The sequence below is a fragment of the Petaurus breviceps genome, unplaced genomic scaffold (genome assembly GCF_028583685.1).
Source record: "Petaurus breviceps papuanus isolate PSGF00001 unplaced genomic scaffold, PetGlider_PUasm1.0 229, whole genome shotgun sequence".
NCBI lineage: Eukaryota > Metazoa > Chordata > Mammalia > Diprotodontia > Petauridae > Petaurus > Petaurus breviceps.
The window spans coordinates 2,676,687-2,697,823 of record NW_027185903.1 but is presented as its reverse complement, the minus strand read 5'-3'; the positions used below and the strand labels follow the sequence as shown (position 1 = coordinate 2,697,823).

Here is a 21,137-nt window from a genome sequence, read left to right as displayed (position 1 = left end):
TGTGTGTGTGTGTGTGTGTGTGTGTGTGTGTGTGTGTGTGAAGAATCTGTGTCTGCGCGTGCGCGCTCGAAGTTTGAGGCGGAGGGAGGGCGCGTGGAGGACGTGGTTCGGGCCCCTTGGGGTCACTCACTGCATCCTCAACCGAGCCGGTTCTCGGGGCCTAGTCCCTGAAGGAAAGAAAGGTGATGCCAGGGCTAGGCCAGGGGTGCATCTGTGTATTTCTGGACTCGGAGTCAGGAAGACCTCGATTCAAGTCCTGTCTCGGAAGCTTACTGGCTGTGTGACCGACACGGGACGGATCATGGAACCTCTCAGACTCAGTTTTCTCATCTGTAAAACGGGGATAATGGCATTCCTCTCACGGGGTTGATGTGAGGATCAAGCGAGATATAAAACACTTCGTAGACCCCAAAGTGCTATGTTCCATGCTCACTTATATGGCACTGTATCGTTTGCAAAGTGTTTTACAAATAACGTCGTTTTATTCTCACAACCCTGGAGATGGATACAATTATTAGCCCCGTTTTACAGAATGGGAAACTAAGTCAGAAAGAGCAGAAGTGACTTACCTAAGGTCGCCCGGCTAATAAGTCCTGGAGGCTGGATTTGAGTTCATCTTCCTGACTCCCATCAGACATTTATTATTCCCCTACTGTGTGCAGGTGCACCAGTCCTGCAGTCCTGGAGTCTGAAGGAACTGAGTTCAAGTGGGGCCTCAAACACTTGACACTTATTAGCTGTGTGACCCTGGGCAAGTCACGTAACCCCATTTGCCCCTGGGGGAAGAAAGACTGTGCGCTAAGCTCTGGGAATACAAAGAAAGCCAAAAGACAGCCCCTGCTTTCAAAGAGTTCAGGCTCCAATGGAAGAGACAACATGCAGACAACTGTGTAAAAACAAACCATAGACAGGATAAATTGGAGATAATTAACAGAGGGAAGACTAGAACTAAGGCGGCCAGGGTATTTTAGTTGAGATTTGAAGGAAGCCATGGAAGCAGAGATGAGGAGAGGGAGCATTCCAGGTAGTGAAAAGGGTAGCTTAGTGTCAAAGGAGAGATGTGGTAAAAGTAGAATTGATTAGTTATTCGGGGGTGAGAGAATGAGGAGTTGTGGATGATGACTAAGTTTTGAACTGATAATGAGTTAAGGTTCAGATAGGTTGATTTTAAGATGTTTTAGGATTTCATAGGGTATCCAGTTAAAGATGTCCGTATAGGCACCCCTCCCCTCTCATATTGTATCCATAGTACCTTGTACTGGAAGGTGTCTAATAAGTGTTAAATTTAATTGTCTTCTTATGTAAATTGTAAATTCTTTAAAGAATGAGACTGAATCTTAAAACGTTTTGATTTCCATTGCTTTTTCTGTGCATGTAAGTATCTGGCAGTGTTATCTACTGAGAGGAATGAGACCTCTTGGTAGAGACATACCTGTGGGGAGAGAAGGGAGGTCCAATGACTAGGTCAAAGATCAAAAGCTGAACTGAAAGCCAAGCAATATATTAACATTTCAAGGAAACTGCTGATAGCAGCTTCAACTTCCTAGGATACAGATTTAGTTTTTATATATTTTTTTCAGACCATTTTAGAGTACATAGTAAATCAATAATTTTCTGCCAGAACTTAGTATAGATAAGTAACACCTTTCACTGGAGGAAGAGGGTTAGGGAAAGGGGGCTTCTGATGGACTATTAGCTATGCAGATACCAGGATTTGTTACCCAAATGAGAAAACAATTCCCTTTTCAAGAACTGGAGATAAGGGGAAGTGACCAAATATTTTTACAATTGTAAGAGAGGTTCTTGCATAGTTTATTGCATTATGTTTCTTCAATTAACATCTTGAGACTTTCTATTATTAGACCACCAGATGGGTGGGGATCCCTCTATCAAAATGTTGAAAAGTGGCTGTGGTTTCTGTTTTTCCCCCACGTAACAGCCACCCAATACTTAACTGGATGAAAATACATATAAAGGCAAGAATAATAGTATACTTCTATAGTGCTACATATTTGACTTCAAATACATATTTCATGTCTGTGTTAAGTATTTAGCACTCGTCCATGTCTACTTTTATCTACATCTTCACAAAGATTTGTTCATCTAATTCAGGCCTACACAACCTGGGGCCCTTCAGCCATAAAGATAAGTTATACAGTCCTGATCAAATTTCTACTTATTCTTTTTTTTTTTTTTGCCTTTGGGAGGGCAATTGGGGTTAAGTAACTTGCCCAATGTTACACGCCTAGTATTTTTGTGTGGGTGTTAAGTGTCTGAGGCTGGAACTGAACTCTGGTCCTCCTGACTCCAGGGCCGGCGCTTTACTCACTGCACCACCTAGCCACCCTAAATTTCTACTTATTCTATATTTTTCGATGTACAAAATTATTTATATTTGAAAATTATATTGTTTCAGTGTACAAAATTATTATGTATATAGTTTGCATTTATTTGAGCACTTTGCCTTAAGATTTATTTCAGAAAAACCTGCCAAGACTCACATGAAGAGTGAAGTGGGCAGAACCAGGAGAACATTGTACAAAGTAACAGTAATACTGTAACTGTGAATGATTTAGCTATTGTGCTCTAAGACAATCTCAGAGGAATTATAATGAAAAAATGTTATCTACCTCTAGAGAAAGAACTGATGGCATCTGAATACAGACCAAAGCATACTATTTATTTCTCACTTTTTTCTTTTTTTTCCCCCCCACAAAATGACTGCTATGGAAATACATTTTAGATGATTGTACATGTATAACCTATATCACATTACTTGCTATCTCAGGGAGGGAGAGACAGAATTTGGAACTCAAAACTTTTTTTTAAAAAGGAAATGTTAAAAATTGTTTTTTTTTCCTTTTATTTAATTTTTAAATTTTTTTTTCATTTTTCATATGCTTTATTAACTTCAGATTTACACCATTCATTTCCACCAGATTTTGAGTTACAAATTTTCTCCCTGTTTTTCCCCCATCCACTGCCCCAAAATAGCAGTCCCACAGGATATCCCCACCTCCAATCTGCTCTCTCCCATATCTTCTCCCATACCCTATTTCGATTTTTCCAGTGGATCTCTATGCCCCAGTACCTGTATATCTTATTTCCCAATTACATGTAAAATAATATTAATAATAGTATATATATATTTGAGTATTTGATTTTAAAACTTTGAATTCCAGATTCATTCTCTTCCTCCCTTGTCTCCCACCCTTACTGGGAAGATAAGCAGTTCAGTATAGGTTGTACATGTGTGGCTAATGCAAACCAATAACATAGTAGATATATTGTAAAAGACTGACTATATTTCCTTCCCTTCTATCCCACCTCCCACTTGTTCTATTCTCTACTTTGATCCTGTCCCTTTTCAAAAGTGGGTGCTTCCAACTTCCCTCCCCACAGCTTGCCCTCCTTTCCATCATCCCCCCTCTCAACCCCTTCCCCCCCTACTCTTCTGCAGGGTGAGATACCCTATTTAGTGTCTATGTCATTCCCTCCCCTAGCCAAATTCAATGAGAATAAGGTTGACCCATTTCCTTTTGCCTTCCTATTCTTTCCCTCCGTTGTAACCATTTTCCCTTGCCTCTTCTGTGTGATATAGTTTACACCATTCTGTCTCTCCCCATCTCCTCTCATTATATTCCTCTCTCACATCTTAATTTCACCTTTTAATTATCATCCCTTCCTATTAAACTGGTCCTGTGCCCTCTATCTATGTATACCTGTAAACATTTATACACACATTCACATAATGTATTCATATGCCCACATACCCTCCAATATAGAAATATATATATACATAATTCTATTCCCTTCAACTGTTTTCATACTGAGAGAAGTTTTATCAGTTACAATTATTGTTTTTTCATGTAGGAATGTAAATAGTTCAACTTTGATAAGTTTCTTATGATTTCTTTTCCCTGTTTACCTTCTCATGCTTTTCGTATCTGAATGTCAAATTTTCTATTCAACTCTGGTTTTTTTAAATCAAGAATGCTTGAAAGTTCTCTTTTCCACTGAATGACCATATTTTCCCCTGAAACATGATGCTCAGTTTTGCTGGGTAGGTGATTCTTGGTTTTAATCCCAGCTCTTTTGCCCTCCAGAATATCATATTACAAGCCCTTCTATCCCTCAGTGTAGAAACTGCCAGATCCTGAGTTGTCCTGACTGTGTTTCCACAATATTCAAATTGTTTCTTCCTGGCTGCTTGTAATATTCTCTCCTTGATCTGGGAATTCCGGAACCTGGCTATAATATTCCTAGGAGTTTTCTTTTTGGGATCTTTTTTAGGAGGTGATCGGTGGATTCTTTCAACCTCTATTTTGCCCTCTGGTTCTAAAACACCAGGGCAGTTTTCCTTGAGAATTTCTTGGAGGATGATTTCTAGGTTCTTACTTTGATCATGGCTTTTAGGTAGTCCAATAATTTTTAAATTATCTCTCCTGCATCTATTTTCTAGGTCAGTGTTTTTTCCAGTGAGATATTTCACATTGCCTTCTATTTTTTCATTTGTTTGGATCTGTTTAACAGCATCTTGATTTCTCATAAAGTCACTAGCTTCCATTTGCTCCAATCTAATTCTGAAGCAATGATTCTCCTCAGTGAGCTTTTGAGATCCTTTTTCCATCTGGCAAATTCGGCTTTTTAAGGCATTCTTCTCCTCATTGCCTTTTTGAGCCTCTTTTGCCATTTGAGTTAGTCTATTTTTTAAGGTGTTATTTTCCTCAGTCAGGATGTTGACTCTCATTTTGTAATTTTCTTGCATCGTTCTCATTTCTCTTCCCAATTTTTCCTCCACTTATCTGCTTCTTAAGGTCCTCTGTGGCCTGTAACCAGCTCGTATTTTCCTTTGAAGCTTTTGGTGCAGGAGTTCTGACTTCACTGTCTTCCACCTGTTCCATGCTTTGCTCCTTTTTGTCCCCAAAATAGGAGTCTAATGTTGGATTCTTCTGTTTGCTTCCTTTGCCTGGTCATGTTGCTACTCAGTTACTTGACTTTGGGGCTTTTTGCCACAGTAGGACTCTGCTACAAGACAGGGGAGCTTTGTACCAAACACTAGGGTTTTCTCAGCTGCCAGATGTATTAGTTGGGTGCCTTCTCTGAAGACTCCACACACTTTGGCAAGCTGGTCACACACCCCAGGATCTCCACTCTGGAGCGCAATCCATATCCAAGCAGGCTAAAGCAAGAGCGATTACCCCTCAAACTGGTTGCTTGGTCCCCCTATACTCTGCAGGCCAGGAGTTGAAGCTGCCACGTGGTGGCGGCTGCACCACAGCCCTCTGTGGCCAGGGCAAGAAGCCAAGGCACTCCCACTTACTGGGTCCCAAAGTCCAGACTGCACTGATCTCTCACTTTGTCCTTAGCCTCTATGTATTGATAATTCTGGAAACGGCCACAGCTGCTGGTGATCTGGAGTCCCTCCAGCCCACGGCTGGTCAAGCCTGTCCTGGGGCTAAAACCTCAGTGTGGAGCTGTGCTCAGCTCCCAGAGCACTGCGCTGGCCTATTCCTGCTGGCCTGCTGGGCTGTCATCAGTGGGAGGTTAGTTTCTCTGTGTTATTTTGTGGGTTCTGTACCTCTAAAGTTTGTTCAGAGTCCTCTTTTACATGAATTGGGGAAGGTGGAAGCCAGAGCTGCGGGGAGGTCCTGCTTCTACTCCGCCAGCTTGACTCTGCCCCCTAAAAATTGTTTTTACATGTAATTGGGGAAAATGAAATATTATTTTAAAAAAGAGATTTACAAATCACTTTATACATCTATATTCTCATTTCAGTCCAATAACAATCCTGTAATGTCAAGTTTTGTACCACTTTTATAGGTGAGAAAACTGAATCTCACAGAGTTTGACACACTGTGGTAGGTACTAGGGATACAACAAGAAAAATGATAGTCTCTAATTTCAAAGAGTTTACATTCTTTTTGGAGTAACTCATGAATATGATGTGTATACAGATGGTTTTACTGCAAGAGTAAGAGTGATAGTGTTGGGATGGCAAGGTGGTGCAGTGAATAGAGCACCGACCCTGGAATCAGGAGGATCTGAGTTCAAACCCAGCCTCATACACTTAACACTACCCATGTGACCTTGGGCAAGTCACTTAACCCCAATTGCCCTGCCTTTCCCCCTCCAAAAAAAAGAGTGATAGGGTTAAAGGAAAGAAACAAAGTATGCTAATAATATTTGAGGAAGGTGGTGGAGGGGTGGGGATCAGGGAAGCCTTTTTGGAGACGTTGGCTCCTGATCTGAGCCTTGAAGAAAATTAAGGATACTGAAAGACAGAGATGATGAGAAATTCCAAGCATGATCCTAGCTTAGGTGAGTATATAGAGGTGGAAGATTTCATGTTGAGTTTGGGGAAGAGCTTAATTGTCCAAGTTGACTGAAATAGAGACTATGCTAAAGAGAATAATATGAAATGACACTATAAAGGTAGGTGAGGACCAGATTGTGGAGGATCTTAAATGCCAGGGCAAGAAATTTTGTGCAGGGGATCATACTTTATACGTATGATAGATGACTTTGTCAGTTTTCTGAAGCATGTACGATTTTAAGTCCAGTGCTTTTTCCATTACCATTTCAACTTTATTCACATTAATGTAACCATTAGCCTCATTTTGCATTTGAGGAAAAAGACTCAGAAGAATCTAGTCTTAAGATTTCTAAGTCTTAATACCAGAGCACAATACATTAATGACAATTTTGCCTTCTGTTCAAGCCTGTTTTGGTAAGGATCACATCCAGCAATTTTGTTTTAAAGGAGCTCCAGAAATAGCTATGGTTTTGCTAATTTCACTCTTTATTATTTCATCCAAGTTGTTCCATCTTTCTTCTAAAATCACCCTGCTTATCATTTCTTAAAGCACGGTAGTATTCCTTCTGCTGTTCATTTTCACAGTGTGTAGTCAAACAAAGGTCAAGTATCCTTCTTTAATGATTATCCTTGATCTCATTTTTTTAGGCAACTTGGATTAATTAGGAGGAAGTCCATCAGTCCAGCTAATAAGGATGATCTGGGTAGAATCAGGTCAAGTAAGTAGTGTGCTTAATTTCATCTTCTTTTGTAATGTACTGCATTTTAAATACTGCTAACATAACCATAATTTGGTCTGTTGCAGAGCAATTATTTGACTACTTAATTATCATTGATTTTGAGTCAACATGCTGGAATGATGGGAAACGCCACTATAGCCAGGAGATAAGTGAGTCTGATTGAAACAATATGTTAAAAGCTGGGTTTAATTAAGGTTGAAAACTAGATGAATTTGAGTTTATATTTTATAAAGGCAGTGAAACAATAAACATTATGTATGTAAAATGTATTAGTGTGTTGCTATAAAATTGATCTGATTTAAATAAAGGATGGAAAGAAGTCATTCTTATACTAATTCCTAAAAGTATTAACAAAGAAAATTCTCCACTTGTGCCAATTACTTATACAAGAATACTGATATTCCAAGTAATAAGCAAAAAAATTATTGAAGGAGCAATCACTTTTCTCCTCTGTAAAGTGAGGTAATTGAATTAGATGGCTTGCCAGGTCTGTTTTAATGCTAAATCTGTGATCCTATGAATTAATACATGCTCACCACTTTTTCTGACTATGCTTAGGTATGGTCAATTTTGAAGAGAACAAATTATGTTGTCTCAGGACTTTTACCTGTTATAGAGCCTATTACAGCTACCATATCATCTTGCACCATTCTTTTAATCCTAACTTACTTTAATGGAGATACAGTAATAATACTGTCTTTAATTGTGCTAATTTAGTAATTGTATTTTAACTTATGTATTGATCATTATTTTTTTTAGTTGAGTTTCCAGCAGTCCTTCTAAATACATTAACTGGAGAAATTGAGTCTGAATTCCAGACCTACGTCCAGCCTGAGGAACATCCAATTCTTTCCAAATTTTGTGTTGAACTGACAGGCATAAGACAGGTATGGCACAAATATGAAAATTTGGAAACAGATTATAGTAAGGAAGCAAACTAGCAAGTGAAGGGCTTTGGGAGTTAAATTAAAACTTGAGAAAAATGTTCTTTTTCCCAAAGATCTGTTAGTGCATTCTACCTATTAGTGCAAAGATCTGTTAGTGCTCATGTGCGTACACACACACACTATTTGTGTCTACAAGGTTATTCATATATGTGTATTAGGAAATGAATAGGAGGGGGCAGCCAAGTGGCTCAGCTAGTAAGAACACCGGCCCCAGTGTCGGGATGACCTAGGGATCGAATCCAGGCTCAGATATTTAGCACCACACCCAGAAATAACTGGCCGTGTAACCTTGAGCAAGTTACTTAACCCCAATTACTTTAATTTAAAAAAAAAAAAAGGAATAGGTTTGGAGAAATTAATATCAAATACTATTATGGAAATTGGGCAACAAAAATTTGTCTTACACCTAAAAATTCTGGAGGAATTATTTTTGTTGTCATGATCTTACCATATGATTTTAGTTTTATTCATCCCAATTTATAGTTTGTGCTAATAAGGCCCAATATGCTGTAAGGGGCTGATTTTTACTGCCAAGGAGAAAGCCAAAATCAGGACTATATATTAATCTTTTCATTTAAAAAAACTTGTGCCCATTTATAAGCCTGTTAATATCTGAATGTGTTTTAATGGTATTATATTTAGGCTCAAGTTGATGAAGGAGTGCCTCTGAAGATTTGCTTATCACAGTTCTGCAAATGGATTCAAGTGATTCAACAGCAGAAGAAGATAACATTTGCTTCCAGTGTTACAAATAATTCTGCTTCAGAAGTAAAATTATGTGCATTTGTTACTTGGTCAGGTACAGAGAACTTTGATTTGGGATCAGTATTGAATTATTATTAGGCATGTTCTTGTTAAAGGAAGATACGCTGTTCAGATTAAATTGCTTATGTAATAGGGGCTTATCAATCATAATGAAAAGCACTATTTCTGATTGTTTTTTTGGGCAGGAAACTTGTGGTTATTCAGTAACTCTTGGATCAGTTCCTCCATCCCCCAAAAGAGTGCCTAGTATATGTTAGCTCAGATAATTAAAAATTCACGTGTTTCTAAATTTCATCCTATTGAGAAGTTTTTAGACCATTTGTCTTCACTCTGATAATTTGATGAAAAAGTGAAAACTTACCCATTCACAGACCTGAAGAAGGAGAGGCCTCACTTCATGTTTGTGTTCTGAGACTCCCAAGGTTGAGAGATAAAGCAGGCTCTTTTTACTATGTAGTAATGGTATAGTATAATCGGGTGTCTTCATTTGGTAATAATATTTGAATACTTTTCCTATATCATTCATCTTTTCAACATGCTTATTAAACAGCTTCACTGTGCAAGGTATTGTGCTGGGTGTAGTGGAGTTAACAATGACACCAGCCCCCAAGGAATTTATAATTCAGCCCACATTATTCCTGATTTCTGAAATATACATCCCTGTACCACCCTTTAAGGGACATCTATCTGTTTATTAAAAACTTTCCTATCTTTTAAGGGCCAGCTCCCATGCTACTTCCTCTGTGAAGCTTGCCTTGCTCTTTCAGTTCTATAATGAGTCTTCCCCTGGCCTCTATTGTATATAGTGGTTAATGGATGTGGTTGTTTGTAGAGTTTGCTAAGCCTCATTTTGACTCAGCTAGCCCATTTGGGCCATAGATTCCTATTTTTTTTTGAGCTCTGCCTTGAAGGAGGGATAAGAATTTGAAAGGCAGCAGTAGGAGAAAGGACATTTTAGAGTGAGCCAAAGCACAGTGGCCAGGAAAAGTGGAATGTTTTAGGAATGATGTGTAGTCCAAGAAAGGGAACAATGAAGTAGAAGATTGCTAGGAGAGGTTGGAGCAAAATTATAGAATACCTTGACTACTATGAAATTTAGATTTTATTTGGTAAACAATATAAGCTATTGGAGGTTTTAGAGTTTACAGTAGAGGGCTAAGGTATGGGGAAGGGCATAATCAGAGCTGGGCTTTAGGAAAATTGATCTAACAATCCTATTGGAAGATAGTTTATAGAGAAGAGAAAATGGAGAGCAGGTAGGAGTAACTGTAACATGCCCCAAACCAAATTATTCATCTTTCCCATTAAACTTGCTTTTCCTCCAAACTTTGCTATTTCTGAAGATTGCACTGCCATTACCCCAATTCACCCACATTTAAAACCTTGGAGTCATATTTGCTTCCTTCTGTCTCCTTTATTTCCTACATTCCCAGTTCCCACATCTAATCACTTGTTTCATATTCCTCTGCAAGATCTGTCATATCTATTAACTACATTTTCCATGTTACCCTTGTTTTTCTGTCTCCATGTAATTCCTGACATCTGGGATACTCCCCCCCTTTCTGGTAAGAATAGAACGAAATACTGCTTATCTAAGGTCCACCTCTAATCTACCACCTCCACTCAGATCGCTTTGAAGTGATCAGGATAAAGTTATCATTTCTTTTGATTTCTCATTGCACTTTATATCTTGCCTATGTACTTACCATAGAAGCATAGAATTTCAGAGTTGAGAGAGACCCAAGTAGTCATATACACCAACCTGTACATGGATATATATGCCCTCTATATCAGTGGTCAGTCTAGTATGATCTGTTGCTAAGGAAACCATGCTGAATCTTTGTGAGCTCTGCTTCCTTTTCTAAATACTCAGAAATGCAGTGACCAATCTTAATATTGCTCCTGGAGAACTGATTTAGATTCTATGGGAACTAAAGATGTGGAATGCTGTACCAATGGTGAAATGGTTTTCTTTGTTACAAGAGAAGGTTAAAGGAAGGACTTAGAGGAAAGGAGCACTTGCAGAAAAATGACATGACTGATATGGAAAAAAAAAAAAACCCACCATCAGTAGAACTTTAAAATTTTCACAAATCATTCTTTGATTTCCAGAACAATTCTACAACAGATTATTTAAAGACAAGTTCATTGGCTTATAGTTTACAGGTCCTACCCCCTTCTCTTTTTCAAAATTCAGGGCATTTACCCCTTTTCAGCCCTGTGGCATTTCTCCCGTTCTCCACAAGCTTTCAGCACTTGGCATTGACCAGTTCTTTCAGTAACCCTGGGCATGGTGAATGGAATTCATTGAGGGCAACTAGGGTCTTACTACCTCCTTTACTTATCTTGGGTTTCAACTCCATGTTAAGCTTTTTTGTTTTAGCCTTCCCTGTCCAAAGATCTTTCTCGGTAGAGAAGACAAAAGTAGAATAAGATTGAGGAGTCCTGCATTCTTTCCCATTTTCAACACTGCACCCATCTTTTAGGTCCTATCCTTTCTTCCAAATTTTTCTTGACTCTAGTATTGCTTAAAACTCAACCAAACAAAACAGTCCTTGTTGTCTTTAGTGTTCAGTATACGAACCTCAGCTCATTCTGAGCTTAAGCACTCCAGCTTTTGGTTTTTATCTTATTACCCTTGCTTTTTTTTTCTATACTGTTCTCTTTAAATTGAGGTTGATTGATGCATTTTTATACATCCACATCAGTCTCTTCTTTCTCACTGGAGTCAACCAGTCTATTTCATGTTAAAAGTACTTATACTGGGGCGGCTAGGTAGCGCAGTGAATAAAGCGCCAGCCCTGGAGTCAGGAGGACCTGAGTTTGGTTCTGGCCTCAGATACTTAACACCCACACACACACACACAAACTAGCCGTGTAACCTTGGGCAAGTTACTTAACCCCAATTGCCCTCCAAAAAGGCAAAAAAAAGAAAAAGTACTTATACACATATTCCCCATTGTAAGCTCCTTGAGGGCAAGAGCCATGTCTTATTTAATATCTTTGTACTCCACACAGATTCTTCTCCTACAGCCCTTTGTATATTGCAGATGCTTAACAGTTATTTGTTGTGCTGAATTGGTTTGGAGTCATTCTGCTTTGTTTTGTGTCTTTCTCTGATAACCTTGGTCAGTCTGTGAGCAGTAGAGTCAGACCAGCTCACTCAGGTTTGAGATTGGCAAAATGGCAGAGCTAGCCAAGGGAGACGGATTCTAGTGTGTTAATGAGAACATTACCGCAGTGCCTGAGGATGAAGGTTAGCTGGGATAGATTGAGGAATCCAGGAGCTGGAAGTCACCGTGTGGGCACAGAACAGGGATGGTTAGGGGGCCGTGGGACAGGCAGTTGTGCGTAGAGAAGGGAACTTTTACAGTTGGTGGTTTTAGGGGGAAAGCAGTTTGAAGTTCATGATGTGTCTGTGCTTGTGACTGGCTGAAACTGAATGGAGATAAAGGTCATTGCAGTTTAAAGACACGAAGGAGCTATGAGACAGTAGTGTTGGAATACCATATTAACATTTGTCTTTCTGAAAACTAATAGTCTTTTTGTATGGAGGGTTTTATAATTTAAAACTATTTTTCTTCCTTTCTGAAACATTTAGTTTGTCTAAATTGGTGCTTGAGAAAATCTATTACATCAGGTAAATTTTCTTAAAAATTAGCTATGTGAAATATAACAATTGTATTTTAAGATGTTAAAAGAGTGTCTTGTAAAAAAACACACAAAACAGGATCTTATTCACTAGCACTGACCAGGGAGTTATAATTTTATTATGCTTTGTACTATGGATGGGGAACCTGTAGCCTTCTAGGTCCTTGGGTACAGCCTTTTGACTGAGTCTAAGTTTTACAGAACAAATCCTTTTATTAAAGAGATTTGTTCTGTGAATTCAAAGAGCCACACTTGGGGACCTAGAGGGCTACATATGGCCTCAAGGCCATAGGTTCCCCACCCCTGCTTTATACACTATCTTCCGATATTTATTTATGTAACTATAAATATAGCTGGTGAGATTGGACATAAACAATGACAACATTTTATTTTATTTCATATATTTAACACAGACTGGGACTTGGGAGTTTGCTTGGAGTATGAATGTAGACGGAAACAATTGCGAAAGCCTGTATTTTTGAATTCTTGGGTAGACCTCAGAGCAACTTATAAGGTGAGAAAATCATCAATAAGAATCAAAATATGTGCACATGTTCATGTTCCTTAAAAGATATTTCTTTGAAATAATAATAGCTTACATGTACAACTTTTTAAAGTTTTCAAAGCACTACACATACTTTATATCATTTGATCCTTAATAACCCTGTGAGGTCAGAGCTATTGTATATAAAGCTATCCTGCTTTATAAATGCAGAAACCTAGTCTCAGAAAGGTTTAAGTGACTTGCCCAGGATCGCTAGTGTCTGCAGCCAGATTTGAACCCACATTTTTCTGACTCTTGGTCCACTATTCTATCTACTGTACCATACTACCTCCCTTGGAAAGTTCATACAATATTTCTAATACATTTAGTAATATGTTAGATACAAGTAAATAATTTTCTAAATATGTGAAATTTCTAAAAACAATAAAAAGAAAGCGCATGTGTCAAATCAGAAAAAAATGGATCCTTGATCAAGGAAACAGGGATTTATTGGAGGCAGAGCCAAGATGATGGAGTAGCAGGAAGGAAGTATATGGAGTTCCTACCAGCACTCCTCCAAACAGATCTAGAAAATGCACCAGAATGAATCCTGATGAGGAAATCTAAGAAAAAGTCTAACCCAGGGCAGAATAGGGAGAGAGACACAGAGGGCTGTGGACATAGGGGACAACGTCTGACCAAGAACATTATGAATACAGTAGTGCAGCACAGGAAGAGGCTGGAAAGTAGGACAAGGGGAGATCTCAGAGGGATGGGAACCAATACCAAGTGGCAGCTTTGTTCCTCACTATTATCCAGGGCCTAGTGAGGAGGGGTCCTAGACCGAGGGGTGGCATTCTGGATCAAGCTGTGCACCTGAGGCGAGCAAGTTTAGAAGCAAGCAGCAGTGGTGTGGCTCAGACCTCAGAAGCAGAGCAGGGTCTTAGTTCCTGCTTTTTGCACAGTCTGAAACTTGCATAGGAATAACCAAGGCAGGAATCCCTAACTAAAGGGAAGCCTGCACTTCTGTCACTCTGAACTAGCTGGACTTCCTGGCTGACTGGTAACAGCTAAGACCCACAGCAGGCTCTGTTGCTTAGACCCAGCCCACTTATTTTTCTTTTTTGTTGTTATTTCATTCTCAATAGTGGGGGAAGTTTGGGGATGGAAGGGAGAGAATAGGGAATTTATATATGTTACATATATATAAATACATATAATTTTTAAAAATCCAAGCATCCATTAAGTACCTAGCTTGTGCTAATAGCTGAATATACAAAGAAAGGTCATAAAAATCTCTGCCCTCAGAGAGCTTACAATCTAATGGGGGAGACAACATACAAACAATTATATTCCTTTTTTTTGTCTTTATAATTCTTTTTTTTATGAATTTGTTTGTTTACTTTTAGTTTACAAGATTCAATTCCACAATTCCTTGAGTTTCACATTTTGTCCCCCTCCCTCCCCTCCCCCCCCCCATGGCGGCATACAGTCAAGTATAAGATCTGTAAATACTTTCACATTAGACATTAGTCAGGTTATAGAGACGGATTGTATCAGATGGAATGAAAAATGGTAAAGAGGAAATAAAACCAAACAAGAAAAAGAAAAAGATCAGGTAGTTTGCTTTAATTTGGATTCAAACTCAGTTCTGTCTAGTTCTGTCTCTGGATGTAGACATTTCTCTCCATCATGAGTCTTTTGGGATTGACTTATATCACTGCATTGCAGAGAAGAGTCCAGTCTATCAAAGTTGGTCATCACACATACGTTGTGTCTGTAATTGTGTATAAATTTCTCCTGGTTCTACTCTTCTCACTCAGCATCAGTTCGTATAAATGTCTCCAGGTAAATATGAAGTCCATCTGCTCCTTGTTTCTTATAGCACAATAGTATTCCATAACATGCATATACCACAGCTTGTTCAGCCATTCCCCAATTGATGGGCACCCTCTTAATTTCCAATTCTTTGCTACCACAAAAAGAGCTGCTATAAATACTTTTGTACATATGGGTCTTTCTCCCACTTCTGTGATCTCTTTGGGATATAAAGTATTATATCTAGAAGTAGTATTGCTGGGTCAAAGTGTATGAAATTATTTATAGCCCTTTGAGCATAATTCCAGATTGGTCTTTGTAGCAGCAAGCACCCCAAGCGTCCTCAAGGTTTGCTGCCAATATAGGTTCTTGGATCTGCTTTGTTAAAGGAAAGCAACTCAAAATGGGTTAACAAGCTTACTTTAATCAGTCAAACATGTATCGTTTACCTAGTTCAGGGGAAAGAGGTCAGCACCCCGAACTTCAGAATATACAGACAGAATTATCAAGACAGAAACAGATCAAGTAGACAGCTTTCCAAACTGTCCAACCATTACATCCATACCCAGTCAACTGGGTTTCCACATCTGGGTTTTTCAAAGCCGGGGGGCTCTGGACAACGGCTTCCCAGAATTTCATTTGATCAAATCACAGAACACTTCTCAAAGTGAGCCCCAAAACAAAGCTACACATCAGGGCTTATATAACCTTCTCCTGGCTCAGAGAATGTAACAACCTTATTGACTCACTGGCCAATCAGGAAGTATCTACTGAAAAACAAGCCTCCCACCCCAGGCTCCAGGTGCACTTTAGCCTAGGGGCAGGGAAGATATTTAAATTTGCATTCCCATTACACTCTTCAGAAAGGTTGGATCAGTTCACAACTCCACCAGCAAAGCATTAGTGTTCCAATTTGCCCACATCCTCTCCAGCATTTGTCATTTTCCTGTTTTGTCATCTTAGCCAATCTGACTGGTGAGATGTGGTACCTCGGAGTTGTTTTGATTTGCATTTCTCTAATCAATAATGATTTGGAGCATTTCTTCATGTTCTTATAGATATCTTTAATTTCTTTCTCTGAAAACTGCCTGTTCATATCCTTTGACCATTTATCAATTGGGGAATGACTTGTATTCTTATAGATTTGACTCAATTCTCTGTATATTTTAGCAATGAGGCCTTTTTCAGAGACATAGATTGTAAAAATTCTTTCCCAATTTCCCATCTCCCTCTTAATCTTGGTTATATTGGCTTTGTTTGTACAGAAGCCTTTCAGTTTAATGTAATCAAAATTATCCATTTTGCATTTTGTAATGCTCTCTAATTCTTATTTGGTCATAAAGTCTTTCCCTCTCCACAAATCTGACAGGTAAACTGTTCCTTGCTTTCCGAGATTGCTTACAGTATCAATCTTTATACCTAGATCATGCACCCATTTAGACTTGATTTTGGTATATGGTGTTAGATAATGGTCTATGCCCAGTTTCTGCCATATTATATTCCAGTTTTCCCAGCAGTTTTTGTCAAATAGTGAGTTCTTATCCCCAAAACTGGGGTGTTTGGGTTTATCAAACAATAGATTACTGTGGTCATTGATTGCTGATTGGGCTTGTGTGCCCAATCTGTTCCATTGATCCACTACTCTATTCCTCAGCCAGTACCAAGTAGTTTTGATGACTGCTGCTTTATAATACAGATTGAAATCTGGATAGCTAGTCCACCTTACCTAGCATTTCTTTTCATTAATTCCCTTGATATTCTGGACTGTTTGTTCTTCCAAATGAATTTTGTTACTATTTTTTCTAGCTCTATAAAGTAGTTTTTTGGTAAATTGATTGGTATGGCACTAAATATATAATTTAATTTAGGTTAAATTGTCATTTTTATTATATTAGCTCGACCCAGCCATGAGCAATTGATGTTTTTCCAGTTAGTTAGATCTGGCTTTATTTGTGTGAAAAGTGTTTTGTAGTTGTGATCATATAGGTCCTGGGTTTGTTTTGGCAGGTAGCTTCCCAAATATTTTATGATGTCTACAGTAACTTTAAATGGGATTTCTCTTTCTATCTCTTGCTGTTGGATTTCATTAGAAATATATAGGAATGCCAAGGATTTATGTGGGTTTATTTTATATCCTGCAACTTTGCCAAATTTATTTATTGTCTCAAGTAGTTTTTTACTTGATTCTCTAAGTATGTCATCATATCATCTGCAAAGAGTGATAGCTTGGTCTCTTCTTTGCCTAATTTGATTCCTTTGATTTCTTTTTCTTCTCTAATTGCTACTTACTGCTAACATTTCTAGTACCAGATTGAAAAGGAGGGATGATAGTTCACACCCTTCAAACAATTTTATTCTTGATAAAAGTGGAGATAATCTCAGGACTAATGTTGAAACATACTGAAAAAGGCTTCTTGCAGAAGAAAGGATTCAGCTGATACTAGAAGGAAGTCAGGGAAGCTGGGAGGTGGAATTGAGGGGGGAAAGTGTTCTAGGCACGAGGCCCTTACCAGGATGATGGCAGTGTCAGAGTGGAGAAGGAAGCATATATGAGAAATGTGATGAAGTAGAATTGACAGGATTTGTCAAAAGATTGGATATAGGGGAAGTAGTGAGGAGTTGAAGGTGACATTTAGGTTTTGATTAGGTATGTAGGGGGTTGGGAGGTTTGGAGGGTAGGGGTGTAATAGGGAGGATTGCATACTCTTGATAGTATTAGGGTAGTTAGGAAGAAAGGAGGGTTTTAGGTAAAGATTGTTCAGTTTTTGGACATGTTGAACTTAAGAAAGCTGTGGGTGGGGCAGCTGGGTGGTGCAGCAAGTAGAGCACCAGCCCTGGAGTCAGTAGGACCTGAGTTCAAATTAGGGTTCAGACACTTGACACACTAGCTGTATGACCTTGGGCAAGTCCTTACCCCAACTGCCCTGCCTTCCCCCTAAAAGACAAAAAACAAAAACAGAAGGCTATGGGCATCTATTTTAAGATATTCTTTTGGTCTTCATGGTATAAAGGTTAGTAATCTGTATCACTGCAAATAACTACCCTGTATTTATAAATACATATCTTTTTATTTGATTAGCTTTTCTATAGGAGAAAGCCAAAAGGGTTAAGTGGTGCGTTGCAGGAACTGGGAATAGAATTCTCAGGACGAGAGCATTCTGGTGAGAAAGATCTAAAAACTGATTTATTTTTGGCTAAAATACAGTGATATTACATTTGAGAGATCTAATATGTATTAAATACAGTTTCTTTCAAATGCTGAAAAAGATTCCATATGGGTAGTTAGAATGATAATGATAGTAATTCTTTAATGGGTCCATGTCCATAAGTCACAGAAGTAAATTGCTGCCATCTTGTGGCTATTTTTGTTCCCTAATATGGGAACATTGCATTGGGAGTCTAATATGAAGTAAAACATGTTCATTATGATTAAATGAAGAACTGGGCAAGGAAATTGGATTGGGTACAAATAAATATTACTTTTAAAATTTTGGTGAATTTTTCTGGCTATTGACCTTTTTAATAAACATGGAAAAAATCTGTAGTTTTGCACAAGCATTAAGTTTATGGTTAAAAAATATCAAACCATTATACTGTTAATATGCATTGTTTTCATTTTTTTATTTCTCTTGCATTTCTTTATAGAATCACAAGGCATAATATCTGATTGTTTCTTTCCCTAGGATTAGATGATTCTCGGAATACTGCCTATCTGGCTTGGCACATGATCAGGGATGGTTGCATAATGAAAATTACTAAATCTTTGGATAAAGTTAGTAGTATCTTGCTTTCTTTTTTCTATCATTTTTGACTATGTGAGTGGGAATAATTATATATTCATTAAGTAAGAAAACAATTAAACATAATTATTTTAAGGCAATCAGTAATGTTTTTCTTATTTGTCATACAGTATAACATGCTATAGGAACTGTGATCACCTGTTCTTGAATTTTTCTATTAAATTTGTAGGTACCACATTCAGAGAAGAATCCCAGTTGTGTTGCCAGACCTTTAGATCTGAATCAGGCTGAAGATACTCTTGGAATTAAGAATGGAATCCAGACTTCAAGCATGGATGATTTTTGTGATGGTGAAATTAACATCGGTAAAAATACCACAAATTCTAATGGAAAAAGTCCTCTAAAGTCAACTTCTGTGAGCTCTTTTGTAAGGATACATCAAAATTACTTACCATTAGAGAGCACCAGAAATCTCAGTGAGGTTAAAAGTTGTTACTCAGTTAATGAATCTTCTCTTCATCTTAGGAAACTGCAGCCACACAATTCTAATTCACCAGAATATGGCCAAAACCAAATAAAAGGTGAATACCTTACCCATAATCCTAAATGCAATTCTTCAACACTGGGTTCAGGATTAGTGCTTGTCACTTCCACTATTTCATCCATTAACAATATCTCTGATACAGATACAAGTACTAGCTTTGACTGTTTGCCGATGCTGGCTGATTGGGAGGATGTAGCTTTACTGCCAGCTTCATGGCCTGAACAAAAAACAGACTCTGCACCTCCCACTAATGATTTAGATCTGGACACTTCATTGGACCCTGGGGAAAAGTTAATGATTTTGAAAGAACAAACAATTATAAATAGCACAGACTTGGGAAGTTTAGGAAAAGCACCACAAACCCCTGAGATGTCAGGGTCTGTTGTTTACAGAAGCCCTCATACTACTATTTATAATGTAAAGGAATCCCCCAAACAGTCTTCAAATATTGATACTTTTAAGTTGCCTAACCTAAAAGTACATTTATTGAGCAGATCTAAGACTGTTTTGTCTCCTCCCTCAACACTGGTGGAACCACAGACTCCTTACTCCATGGTCATTAAAAGAAAGCTTTCTAGTCCCCCAGTTTTTCCCCCATCAAAAAAGCAGTCTTTTATAATACATGAAGAAAAGCCTACATCATCTCACTGTTCCCCAGTGAAAAATTCATTTCAGAAGATGATACCTTCTGTCTTAAAATCCACTGTCAACCTGCAAGAATCTTGGAAGAGTGGGAAAATGACATCTCCTTTGTGTAACTGTGGCCGAAGGTCTAAAAGACTCATTGTTTCTAACAATGGACCAAATCATGGCAAAGCCTTCTATAGTTGTCCTGTTGGGAAATACCAAAAAAACGGACAGAATTGTGGTTATTTTAAGTGGGAGCAAACACTTAAAAAAGAGAGGACCAGTGGCATGGATTGCTCTCTTTCCACAGTAGGGATCAATTTTAGATCTCCTGGACCTTACAATCCCTCTAGAAATTTAATCTTTTCTCCTGAAAAATGTTTGAAACTCAGACCATCCATGAGAACCTGAATATCATCTCTCTTTGTTTGCAAACCTTGCTTTAATTTAAATGGGTTTTGAATGCAACAAATATAAAAGGCACGTACTACAGATTATAAGGAAACTCACTGGGCATTCCTGAACTCTATAGACTTAGAATGTGCCTGCTTAAGTCTAAAGTATTAAAGGAACATAAAGAAATTTTCTTGGAAAGTGCTTAGAAAGACCCAACAAGGTCTATAAATGTTTGGCATTATTATTTTTTTAAAGAAAATTAATTTTATAGTATATTATTCCAGATAGTCTGGACTTCAGTTACCACCTTACCCTATAGTCATTAGTTCTTCAATACTGTGCCTGTTTTTTCATCTATAAAATAAAATTTCACAAATTTTAAAGCAGGATGATGTCTAAGCATATGCTATTTTAGTGCCTTTTTTTTAGCACCAACTCTTCAGCCAGGTATGTAATTGTCATGTTAAATCATAAATGAAATATTTTGTAAAATATCTTTGTAGGACAATTTTTTTTTTACAAATGCTGTGCAAGGTATGTAAACCCTTTTATAATTGAATTAGAGCTTGAAACAGTAATTTTTAAATTATCTAATAAAAACAGTGATAATGTTTACTTTGTTTTCATTCAGTGACATTTTTTCTTCTAGAAACAGGCTAATCCTGTGACTGATGTAGTAACTAAGTTTTTTTTTTAAATCATAAGAATGAGCATCTGAAGAGCTGAACTGACTTATAAAATCTATATAATTAGAATTACAGTTGTGTGTGTGTGTGTGTGTGTGTGTGTGTTGAAATCTTGGGCTGACTTCAGAGCAGCTTAAAAGGTAAGAAGGTTATTAGTAAGATTAATTTTCTTACCATTACTTAAACATTTGTGATGGCTAAAATTTGAAATAACTGAGGAAAGGAAGGTTTGAGCTTCTGAGCATATTGATTTGTTAATCAATGTATGCCAATTGCATAACAAATTGGGACTAGGATTCCTAAGCTTGGCATTGGACCCCAAATACAGGAGAAGACAGATTTTTATGCATGAAAAGAATTAACAAGATATAAACCAGGATACAAGATTTCTAATTGGAGGAAAGATAATGCATTTTCCAGGTT

General features: G+C 37.9%; 1 protein-coding gene across 1 annotated transcript in view; it reads left to right on the top strand.

Annotated features, from left to right (window-relative positions):
- The window catches only part of ERI2 (ERI1 exoribonuclease family member 2), a 20,958-nt gene extending 315 nt beyond the window's left edge, over positions 1–20,643 (top strand). Inside the window, exons 2-9 of the mRNA XM_069096076.1 lie at positions 6,965–7,035; positions 7,122–7,205; positions 7,816–7,943; positions 8,646–8,802; positions 12,833–12,933; positions 17,801–17,882; positions 18,405–18,493; positions 18,691–20,643. Of these exons, the coding sequence (XP_068952177.1) occupies positions 6,965–7,035; positions 7,122–7,205; positions 7,816–7,943; positions 8,646–8,802; positions 12,833–12,933; positions 17,801–17,882; positions 18,405–18,493; positions 18,691–20,043 (2,065 nt within the window). The 3' untranslated portion in view covers positions 20,044–20,643. The remainder of the gene's footprint in view (positions 1–6,964; positions 7,036–7,121; positions 7,206–7,815; positions 7,944–8,645; positions 8,803–12,832; positions 12,934–17,800; positions 17,883–18,404; positions 18,494–18,690) is intronic.
- The last annotated feature ends 494 nt before the right edge of the window (positions 20,644–21,137 follow it).